We start from the raw sequence: 12,182 nt of genomic DNA on the forward strand, positions 1-12,182 counted from the left end.
TAATTTTAATTAGAATTTGTGTAGAATTATACTCAAAAACATGAATGACTTGACAGTTGATATGATAACATAAATTACTTTCGAAACAGTTATTCTTAAGTTCTTTTTTGGGGGGGAAGCAGGGTGCAGGAGTCACAGATCAATCTGAGTATATGAAAAGGGCTATGAAACTTCCAGAAAAATGCAGACACAAAAAACCGTTGGAATCAATACAATAGCAAAGATCTCCTGGAAACACCGCAGGTTAAGGACACTCTTAAATGTCCAAGTGGCCAATTATGAAATCAGAGTTGAAGTTATTTCAGACACATCATGTAGTAAAACATAACTGCATCTTTATATTCGGTATCTTAAGTTAGACATCTACTACCTGTAGAATCAAAAGTTCACATACATTGTCTTCACTTGTCACTTAAAAATGAATAAGGAATCGCTCCTTACCTAAAGACTATACTGACAAGACTAGAGGAACTGCAAGTTATTCAGTCTCACACACTGTAATAGGAATAAACCGTTAGTAATGACCTTTCTGAAAAACAATTTGCAAATTGATATACAAAGCCACAATTAAATGAGTAATATTCAACTCTGACCTTTTAGAAACTGTTAAGGAAATAATTTTGGATTCACACAATTTATTGTAGAAATGTTAAAAAATATTCTTGAAAAAGCTAAAACCTTGGAGGCAATATAAAATGATCAAGTGTGGAGGTATTAAGCAATGTGTGGTATAACAGAATACCATGCAAACATTTAAAATATAGTTTTTAAATAAGAGTACTTAGTGGTGCAAAAATGTTCTTGGATACATTGTTAAGAGAACAAACTCGGTTCTACACAGCAGAGCTCACATTTTTTAAAGAAGTCTATAAACAGAAATGCAAGATTAGTGGAGTATACAACATCTTTTAGTATCAGGACATTTATAATTTTTACTGTCTAAAATTTTAAGGAAAACAATAATTTATTACATTATTTCTGTACATTTGATTTTTTACTTCATCTAATAAGAACCATGTAGTATGAGAGATCAATTTTGTAAGTTTTTATTATTACTCTTATTTAAGCAACTGCAGGCATTATTTGATAAATTTGTGAAGATTAAGAAAAACTCATGTTGCACCAACTTCAAAGGACTAAGAAATTAAATGTATAGGAAGATTTGAAATTAACCTTGGCTGGTCTTCTAAATGAAAAAGCCAGTTCCCACTTTTGAAATATATAACCATGTACTGTAGCAAGGATAAAAATGATTCAATTCTAGTCCATAATTTGAAATATTACAGAAGCTAATTTTTGTCATATTCAAGTATAATACTCAAAGGTTAGTTTATATAAGGAAGCCCCTCAAATTTAAAACCAATTTGGAAAAAAAGGAGTATATTTCAGTACATTCTGGTAACTGGTAACGTAATACAAGAAATGTATACACTATTAAAAGCGGATGTCTCCGAGTTATGATACCACAGGTGATTCCCCCATTTTTATATTTTTTGCCTTAACATTTTGAAAATTAGCATATATTACACTTTCTTATGAAAAAATCAATATATTTGACTAATATCTAATATGGTCTAACTATACGTCCCTGAGAAGTTATGAATATGATCTCAAGAAAAGTTTGCATAGTAAATTACTGCCGAAAAACTATCCTCTCCTTATGCCACCATTAAGTGAAATCTAAATTACATACATGGGGTTATGTCACCACTCTAATATATTCTAAAGAATCATAATGGAAAATATTATATGCAGAAGTTAACTTTTTTGTCTTGTAAACATTAAATAAATCAATATGTTTGATTAAATTTTTAAAAAATACTAAAGCTTACATATCTTGGCAAGGAAACAGAAAACTAGTTAAAGTTGAGCAATAAATCTAATTACTAAGTTAATATCAAACAATATTCTGACATAAAGTCATATCATATAACTTGAGACAGGATTTTAAACTTAATTCTTCTTCTAATGGAATCTAGTTGAAAGTATATCAATCGCACACATGCCTAACAAAAGGGGAACTGTGACTATTTCCTAAAGAATGTTAAATTTTGTAACCCAACTATCGTTACTATTAAAAGTGTTCCGTTCTTTTTAGAATCCCTCTACCTTACTGTTACTAATTTATTCTATTTTGATGAATTATTATATCTAAAAGGAAAAATAACTTTTAAAAATAAAAAAAACGTAACAAAGCTATGATTCTGAACCTCATCGTCAAGTTAACTCTGATGCTAGTATCCATTCAACTTAATAATTACCTTGACAAAAGTAAAAAAAATTATAAGGCTGAAAGAAGTGCTAGTGATTGCTAGCCTTCCCACCAGGAAACCTAAGTTTTTTGTTTGGTTTTAAATTTCTGACCTTTAGTTGCTATGCAGTATGTCAACCAATCAAAAATATATATTCAAAGACATAACTATCAATAAAAACTGTTCAGTAAGAGATAACCCAATATACAGAGACCAGGCACATTTTCAGTTAAAAGTAAAGACATCTGATGTTTCAGTCTCCCCATTAGAGATAAGTACAGTTTCCATCAGGCTGTTCACATAATTGCAAATAACTTACAAGTACTTTTTTTTATCTGCTGCCCAGAAACCAGGAGTTCAGTTGGAAATGGGAGTTCAATCTCCTAATTTCAGATTGAAAACGGTTCTGGATTTAGAAGTCTGATTAATCACGAAAGGGGAGAAAATCCTGTGAATATAATAACTTGGTAAAGAGAAACAATTTGAATAAAAAAGAAACACAACTTCAAGTGGACTATTTCCGCCAATAATAAAAAGAAATGTTTCACGTTATAGACATTACCATTTTCTTTAAGTCTTCTTTTATTTAGAGAATTTTCTGGTAAGGATATACCATAGAAAGCAATTTCACTGGCAGTGAGGTATGTATATACTCTACCAAAATACTCCTTATTTTAACTGTTGTTAACTTTATTTACATATGAAGAAAAGTATATCAATGCATATCCTTGGTTAAACTATAATATTAGCCAAACTACATGAGATAAAATGGTGCTTGCATACAAAAACTGTTATTTGCAAAAGAATATGATTTCAGATTAAAAGAACTAATCTGTTTTTGGAAAGACTTTAAAAGAATAATCACAACTTATCATGACCAAGACACCTGCACCATATATTCCATTCCTCACAGCACATTTATTTCAGTAATTCCGTTATGTCGGTTCTTAGCATGAGCATAGTGTTACACGATTTTTGTACATATAATCACATCCAAAACAAGTTCTAAAATTTAAATTGTAAACATTCTCATCATATGTAGAAATATTTTAATCGGTGTATTAAGTTTTGCTAACTGATCAAATTTGGAAGATAATATAAATGAGAAAGCCTATTCTAAGTTGTGTAGTGAGCATTGTTTATTAATTACATTTCTACAATGTTAAATAAAGTAAGAGGCAAACTGTCCTGTAAGCATGTCAAATTTTAGGTAAAAGAAACAAATTTGTTAACAAAAAGATGTCTTGCAATAAAGAACATTAGATTTTTAAATCTATTATGATACAAAAATGTAAAGGGTAAATAGCATCTTTGTTGACAAAGTAGGAGGTAGCATGGATGCACCACTTTATTGTCTGAGAAATGCAACTGGAGTAAAGAATATTTCCTTACCACAAATAATTTCCAGGACTATGTACATATTTCTTTTAGAAATACTTGTTTAAACAAATCTCCCTCCACTTTTTAGTATAAAAAAAACCATTCCATGTGATTTTAAAAAAACACTTACACATCTAGATAGAATAATACTCTGCCCTATTTGAGTGAACAGTCTCAAACTATGAAGTACATGATATTTAATGCCCTAAATTGAGTAAATTTAGTTAGCAGTTCCTGGTATTATACAAAACACTAAATACATACAAACAAAATATAATATCTTATTTTTCTATGTACGTCTTGTGGGGAACAGAGCCTCGATTCTGATAACACTGAATGAAACATAATTTTCAATAAATCCATGTCCAACAGTTTTATAAATGGCTGCTTACATGTACTGATCTCGTACTGAGTAAACACAGTTAGCCAACAAAACTTAATAAGCCTTAAAAACACATCTTCCACCCTATATAAAATATATAGACTACTTACTGTTTAAGCATTTGATTTGCTCTGATGTCACTGGAATTCACTTTTCCCCATTTTCCTGCTTTAGTAAACGGATAATTTAATGTGGCTTAAAAAAAAGACAAAGAATTTCAAATTTACATCCAATTCAAATTTGCTATGTAAAAGGTTTCCTGGTTCTATGAAGCTGCTTCTGCCATTAGTAGAGAAAATGAAGTTTCTGTAATGGAGGCAGGCTTTTTAAGTAGTGATGTGACTTCCACCATGCCAGCTCCAGTCCGTGGAAGATTAGCGTTTACAATGTGTCGCTGTAAGTGCTTAATCCAGTCTTCCTGAACAGATAATGGTCCTCGAAAGACTAGGCCACAAAACCTATAGAAGAAGTTGGTAATAATTCTCTTAACATGACTAATTCCCCTTATTTAAAACCAATGCACATAAAATCCCTCAACAGAAGGAACAAATTTACCATATATTGGAGATAACACTTTTTAAATAAATCCAAAGTCTTACTTCAACATTCAAATTCCCAATTCATATATTTATTAACAGCTATACTAAACTTCAATAATCTTTGCTGAAGCAAGAACATTATTAGATTAACATTAATGAAGTAGGTGGTGCAGCAAGTGATGCTGCCACTTGGAATCCTGATATTCCACACTGGAGTGCTGGTTTGTGTCCCAGATTGGATCCAGCTCCCTGCTAACACACCTGGGAGACAATCAGAGGATGGTCCAAGTGGTTGGGCCCCTGCCATCTCCAGGGGAGATCTGGATGGAGTTCCTAGTGCCAGAACAAGCCCTGGCTATGGCAGCCCTTCCAGGAGCGAACTTAATCAGTGGATGAAGGTGCATCTCTGTTTCTGGTTCACTCTGCTTTTCAAATAAATAACTTCAAAAAAAAAAGCAACTGGTTTTAACACCTATAAACCTTAATTGACTTACAACAACCACTACTCTAAAATAGGTCATTCTTTAGGAAAGACCTTTCCCAAATTCACAATTTCTTAAACTCTATTGTTTCTAAGGATGTTTCTGTAGGGTATATGGAAGGAGATGTGAAGAAGAGAGAACAAAAATATGTTCCCAATAAGCACAAACTCAAGATAGCAAAATGATTAATTAAACTGATCAAATCAATAAAACACAACTAGAAGTTGCTTTCATAAATTATGGTGTTTGGCTGATGTAAAAATTTTGATTGTTGCTTGAAGAAAAATTACATTATGAGTATACCTAATTGAATCTTTAAATGTTTCCAAAAGTTCATTTGTAATCTAATGTTGAGAATATACATCCTCCACCACAAATTAAAGCTTCCCAGTAAAATAACTACCATGGCTCAAAGCAAAATCTGACATCACTGATCAGATACAGCAATAAAGTCAGCTACCTGCATCGGAGAATGTAAACCTCGTCAGCACCGTGAGGTAATGTTAGCATTTTCTTCTTACTTCCAGATCTTGACCTTGATTTCTTTTGCTTACAATCTAAAGCTAGAAAAGGGAAGGAAAGACTTAACATTCTTTATATATTTCAAAACATACACACACACACAGTATTTCTAGAGGTCAGACCACTTAAGCTAGAAAAAGCCTGCATTCATGTTCATATTCCCTGTGGCATGCACTAACTTGCAGCTGGTTCTCTAACAGTGTTAACATTATCCTCATAATTTGCTCTGCATGGCCCATTTCAAATGGTGCTTTACTATGCCAAACTAGAACTGGAAATATCTAAGTAACTTGGAACTACTAAATTGGCCAACTACTACAGTAAGAGTAATCTTTTATAATCAAACATAATTTTAACATTTGGCTAAATCTTTAAAACCATTGTTTGCATCTGTTTACTACTCCACTAAGTACATCTCACTTGATTTGAAACTCACTAAGGTAGCATCAGTCATATAACTTAAAAAAAATCATTCATGCTGATTTGTAAACAGCTCTTACAATTATATGCTGGTTCTTTACTTCTTAAAAGGGCAAAAAAACAAAACTTCAACTTTTAATTTAAAACTCAAACATGCATTGTATTATCTGTATAGCTGTGTAATCATACAGGCTTCATTAAAAAATTATGTCACAAACATTTACAACTGAATTCAATGCCTTATGCTAACTCCCTTTGACATTTTTCTCCAATAACTTACTTTTAAATGGTTTAAAAAGGGAACATATTTTTATAGCAAAGTATACCATAATGCTAATGCTAACTGTTCTTAATTTTTTTTCATTACTTGATTTTTCCTTAACCATTTATTTTTTAAAAACTGTAATAAAGAAAAGCTAGATAAGTTTAATAGTAGAAACGGATCAGGCATAACATGTAATGGGTTGTTGAATACAGCTATGGCATTTCTTTGGACAAAGGGATGATAGTAATCCAGGGTGCTGCTGGTCTATTAGCAGGAAGAGAACATAAGAGTTTATATCTGGTGATCCAAGGGAGAAGCATACAAATGTCATTGAAGAGTTACCCAAACGGCTTTTCTTCTCTTATCCTGCCAGGTGAAATCCTCTGGAAAAATACTAAGTAAAAAGAGAATAGGAATTGGCTATTCAATGATTCTGTGAAATGAGTTGTTAAAAGTCCAGATTCCACAAAGAACAGATGCTACTCTTACACAACCAGTAAACATACTTCCCTACAGTGGTCAAGTGGCAACACTTGTAGAAACACCACATGGAAAACTAAAAACCGTGAGGACTATGTCATTCAAGCCACTGGTTTTAGCTTCCTATAATCTACCTGCTTGGAAGTAAAATCTAGGACTCAAAGTCTTTTCTTGTTTTTCCTTAGAAGAAGAGTATAACAAGAACTGCTGGAATTCAAATTAAGGTATTAAGGAAAGACTGTCTCAAGGCTAACCAGGCCAAATCTGGGATAGAAAAATTCCAAAGTTTTTGTAAGTTATTTCACTCAAGAACCTGACACATACTACAAATTCAACAAATGCTCCTGGAGTAAAAAATGAATAAAGCAGAACTGAAGTCATTTAGACACTGGCGTTTAGACAACACATGAATGTAATCTCTTCTGCTGTATAACACAGGCAACATCATGTGCATTGCTGCAGTCATGTATTCTTCATTATTCCAGATGCAAACTACTGACCAATACTAGCATGAAGAGCAAGGCATCCAGTGCTCTGCAATCAGCCCTTTACTTTCCCTGTCTCTTCTGGTGAGCAACTTGAATTTAAGTGAATTTTCAGTGATTTCTCAGATTAATGCATCAATGGGTAAATACTACTAGATGTCAGCTACTCTAATCACCCATACAGTAAACCATATAAAATTCCTGTCAATTGTGTGTACTAGAGTGAGCATTTGGTACATCAGGAGATAGATGCAATCCACCTTTGATGATCTTGATGGCTGTCAAAATCGCCACAATGTATTCAACTCCTTTTAAAATGTAAATAAATTACAGTAAGATATAAAGAGAAATACATTTTGAAAAATACCTTTCACACACACGCCCCCCCGACTGGGGTGGGGCAAGGCAAAATGAGGGGGAAAGGATCATGAGGAAGTGTGCAAGTCTGTTTCCTTAGTTAAAAGTACCTATGTTACATTTAGATGTTGGGATACTTTTACTGATTCCTAGGGTTCAGAAAATATGAACTTTTCTTAAATAAAGGAGAAAAGAACTTTCTGATTTTTGATGCTGTACTGAGTCTAGACAAGAATGACACAGTTCCTGTGATAGTTACTTAAGGGTACAGAAATTTTGGAAAGCAGGACGACTCTGTCAGCACATAAACTGCTAATTAGGGATTAGCACTGGGACCCCAGAAATGTTTAGGGCATCTCATGAACTGAGAATACTGGAAAACTCCGTAAGATACAAAAAACCTGAGACAAAAACTCTGGTAAACTAGACCTAAATGCACCAGGATCTTAATTTTAAATTCCTCACTCCCAGGAATATTATTACTATTTTTTTTAAGCAAGTAGAATGAGCAACTTTTGTAAGAGCTTTCCCTACACCATTCCTGTAACACAAAAATCTGCTTAACAATGAGCACTTATTACGTATATGTGGTATACAAATGCAGCATCCATAGGCTATCCTCTACACAGGAAGCTGACCGCACAAACTGTTTTATGCTGTTACACAATTATTTCCTTTACAAGATTTCAGTCTATCTAGAAGGAAAATCAGTTTTATTTGAGCTGTACTGATCATCACTAGAACACTAGACACAAAATGTCAATAACACATTCAGAGACTCACAATTCATCAAGATTTGATAAGCAGCCAAAAAGTTTAACAAAGTTGTTTACATGAGTAATCCAACAAATCGATAACTTTATCATAAAGCCTTCCCTTTTAGCAGGACACTACTTATTACAGTCAAAACCACAAAACAAATGAAAACAATCCAAAGTATTTTAAATCTAATATTGCTTCTAGAGTTACAACACAAGGACATAAAAAACTGTTCTAGAAATTATTAATTTTTTCTCCCCATGGACAGAGTTGCTCTTTAAAAGGAAGGTAAGTTTTCCTGTGGTACCTACTTGGGGTGGCACAAATTGTTCAAGTGATGGACCAGGAGACTGTCCAAAATTTTTTAAGTTACCTTATTACATTACAAAGTACCTAAAATGTTACTAACAATGTTTTCTTTGGAGAACGATTTGAGCTGTAAAGTTAGGAACAAACATTTCAGAATATATCTTTTAGTGAGACAGCTGTTTTGTCACACAAAGAGAAATAGAATAGTCTTAGCTCTCAAAAAGAACACTGCACAACTCAATGCTATGAAATACAGTATCAGACCAGTGAAAAGCAGATCAATACATAATGCAACAAATACCACTTGGTCTGTTTTCTGAGTAATTATTTAGTTTTGCACATGGTAGAACAAGAATTGACTTTTGGCTCTGCCATTAAATAGAATATTCTGCTTTTTCACCTTTCTGTCCCTTATATTCAATAATGCCCTCAAAACACTTCATTTTATCCATCACTACTCAAATGACTTCAGAGAACGAAGATTTATTTTGCCAAAAAACACCTGACACTTCTCTGGCAAAAAAAAAAAAAATTTTTTTTTCACTTTCAATCTCCTCTTTTTTTTTTTTTTTTTTTTTCCCTTTAACGTGCTGTTCTTAACTGGTTGTTGCCAGCTCTGGGTGTTTGCTGCTGTGACAAAACACCACAGACTAGGTAAAGCATAAACTATAGCTTATATGGCTCACAGTACTGGAGGCTGGGAAAATCATAGAGGCTCAGCACAAAATACTGCAGTCTATGTGCTGCTTTACAACAAAGCAGAAGAGTAAGCCAGTATGTGTGAGGCAGAGAAAGGACACCAGTAGAACTTTTTCAAGAACCCACACCATTCCCCCATCACTACCTTAATAGCATCAGCTCAGCAGTGTGGCAGTCCTCATGATCTAACCACCTAAGAAGCACCATCTTCTTGATGCTATTACATGACAATGTAAACATAAGCTTTGGAGGGGATTTCCAAACTACAGTATTTTGCCCCTCATCTCCCAAAACTCATGTTCTCATATACAAAATACATTAGTTCCTGAAGTCTTAACTCTTTACAGAACTGCATCTAAATAAGATATGGGTGAAATTCAAGACAGCAATCACCCTAAGAAGAATTTCCTTCAAATAGTGAGCCTGTGAAATCAAAACAAGTTACCTACTTTCAACCTACAACGATGGGACACACGAAATACAATTTTCCTTTCAACAGAACAGTCAAAAATAGGGTAACTGGTCCAAAGCAAGTCCAAAATTCAACAAGGAAAACATTAATACCTAATTTCTTCATTTCATGTACCACATCTTAGACACTAAAGGTTGCAGGTTGAGGAGGGGTCTCAGACCACAGGTCAATCACTGGGCAGCCCTCTCCCACCCAATGTCCATCAAGTTGTGCTGTGCCTACAGTTTTCCTTTCCTAGCATTGCATGCTGGTGGTCCTTCATTTCTGGAGTCTCAGGAGCAACCCAACTTACTTGTAGACTTCCAGTAGGTCTTGCCAGAGTGTGAACTCAAGAGTAGCAGCTCTGCCTGAGCCCTCATGGAATCTGTAATGTCATCTGACTTACAGGTCAAAGCAGCCACGTCCCAGAAATTCTCGCATTCTGCAAGCTTGAAGACTTAGTATCACATGGATGCTGCTAAGGCTTACCATCTTCTATTTCCTGGTGTGTAGGTCAAGTTGCACTAGTATTTGCTTCACCAAGAAGGTAGAGACAGTGCTGTGCATGGTCACTGGCCCAAAACCGTTCTGCCCTCTTGGAGCTCTTAGCTTGTATTAAGAAGGGTAGTCTCAAAAAAATCAGTATTTTCAACTCTCCCTCTGTCTTGATGAATAGTATCTGGTCTCGTTCCTTTAGCAATCAATTGCTTGGCCATAACCTTATTTTCTAACATTCTTTACATGATCAGATTGCCAATATTACCAATCTTTCCATTATGCTCTTTTAATTGTAAATTCCAGTTTAATTTTTTTCTCTACATCTTACCATAAACAGTTACATAGTATCCTGAATACTTTGCTTAGACATTTCTTTCCCAAAATCCCAGTTCATCTAGCTCTGCATTCTATAAAGTTCTAGGACACAGGCACAATTCTGCAACATTTCTGTGTAACAAGGATGGTCTGTACTCCAGTCTCTGCTATCTTGCTCTTCATTTTCATGTGAGGCTTAACTCAGGATTGTCATCATTGTCCATATTCCTACAAGCATACTAGCCAAAAATCACCTAAGTCATCTCTAAGAAGATTCATACATTTCCTACAGTTATTTCTACTGCCTTTGAGCCCTTAATGCTCCATTCATGTCAAAACAGACTTTTTCTAGCCTATTCTTTCAAATTCTTGCGGCCTCAACCCATGATCCAGTTCCAAATCTGCTTCCACATTTTCAGATATTTGTAACAGCAATCTTGATACTAATCTCCTATCTCAGTCGAAATTTTGCTGCTACAGCAGAACACCATAGACTAAGTAGATCATTTGGCTCATGGCTTTAGAGGCTGGGAAGTGGCAATGGCCTTTGTGCTGCATTGTAACATGGGGGAAGAGGGTGAACTCTTTATTGGGAGCACAATCATCACACTGCATTCATCTATTCATAAGGCAGGCCCTGCACAGCCTAATCACTGCTACAAGGTCCCACTTAATACTGTTAATACTCAACACATGAAAATTTCTTTTCAATCTGGTAAGTCTGGTAGGTAATAGGAGCTCATTAGGAAAAGCAACAGGAAAGACTACACAAATCATTAATCTACCACCACTAAAAAGCTGATAGTGGAGACCACAGTGCTGAAGTGGGAAGAGGATGTGCATGTTTTAACACAAACACACACGTGTGAGACAACCTCAAATCTAACCTTCAAGGCTCAAAGCTTCAAGTATATATAAGACCATGCAAATACTGTTTTGTTTTTTCTTTCCCTGAGTCACAACTGAACAAGGATCAGAAATATTTAACTCCCACCCATCCCCCCTCAACTTAAAAAACCGTGTTAAGAGTCTATAAGATAAAGGAAGCCATTTATTAAGAAGCTAAACTTTAATTTCTTCAACTACACTTTTTCTTATGCACAAAGTGCCAACAATCAGCATCACACATGAATGATATATCTGGCAGCATAGTGACATATATTCAGTTTAATGCTCAGCTATAGCAACTTTAAAATTCTTAGCAATCTTAAGGGGTACACATATTCATTTTACACTACACTGTAAATTATTCAGTCAGGTCTGGGTCCTGAGAACCTACATTCACTTCTACCCTTCATACCTTGTCCAATAAAGTAAGTAGGCAATGAGAGAAAATTTGTTATTCTCTACCATGCATTAAAATTGGGAGATAATCCCTCTACTGCTACCAACAAGAATCCTTTGCTTTTACCTACACTAACATAAATTCCCAAGATAAGCAGTTAATGTGGTTAGTTGTTCTGAAAAGCAGTGTTCTTATCATCCAATCAGGAACTGGGCACATACAATTAGTAACTTCAGAAACATTCTTACCATCATTGCTCAGAAATATTTTCACTCAAAAACTGGTGAATTTTTCAGAGCTGT

The 12,182-nt window shown here is 34.5% G+C and overlaps 1 protein-coding gene across 10 annotated transcripts in view; it reads right to left on the minus strand.

Annotated features, from left to right (window-relative positions):
- Positions 1–2,816: 2,816 nt before the first annotated feature.
- ZNF644 (zinc finger protein 644) overlaps positions 2,817–12,182 on the minus strand; it is an 81,233-nt gene continuing 71,867 nt past the window's right edge. For all 10 annotated transcript variants that reach the window (XM_058659069.1, XM_004582059.3, XM_058659120.1 and 7 more), the window contains 2 exons: positions 5,496–5,598; positions 2,817–4,472 (listed from right to left, as the gene is read on the minus strand). In XM_058659069.1, coding sequence (XP_058515052.1) covers positions 4,280–4,472; positions 5,496–5,598 — 296 coding nt within the window. In that variant the 3' untranslated portion in view covers positions 2,817–4,279. The remainder of the gene's footprint in view (positions 4,473–5,495; positions 5,599–12,182) is intronic.

The sequence above is a fragment of the Ochotona princeps genome, chromosome 2, assembly GCF_030435755.1.
Source record: "Ochotona princeps isolate mOchPri1 chromosome 2, mOchPri1.hap1, whole genome shotgun sequence".
NCBI lineage: Eukaryota > Metazoa > Chordata > Mammalia > Lagomorpha > Ochotonidae > Ochotona > Ochotona princeps.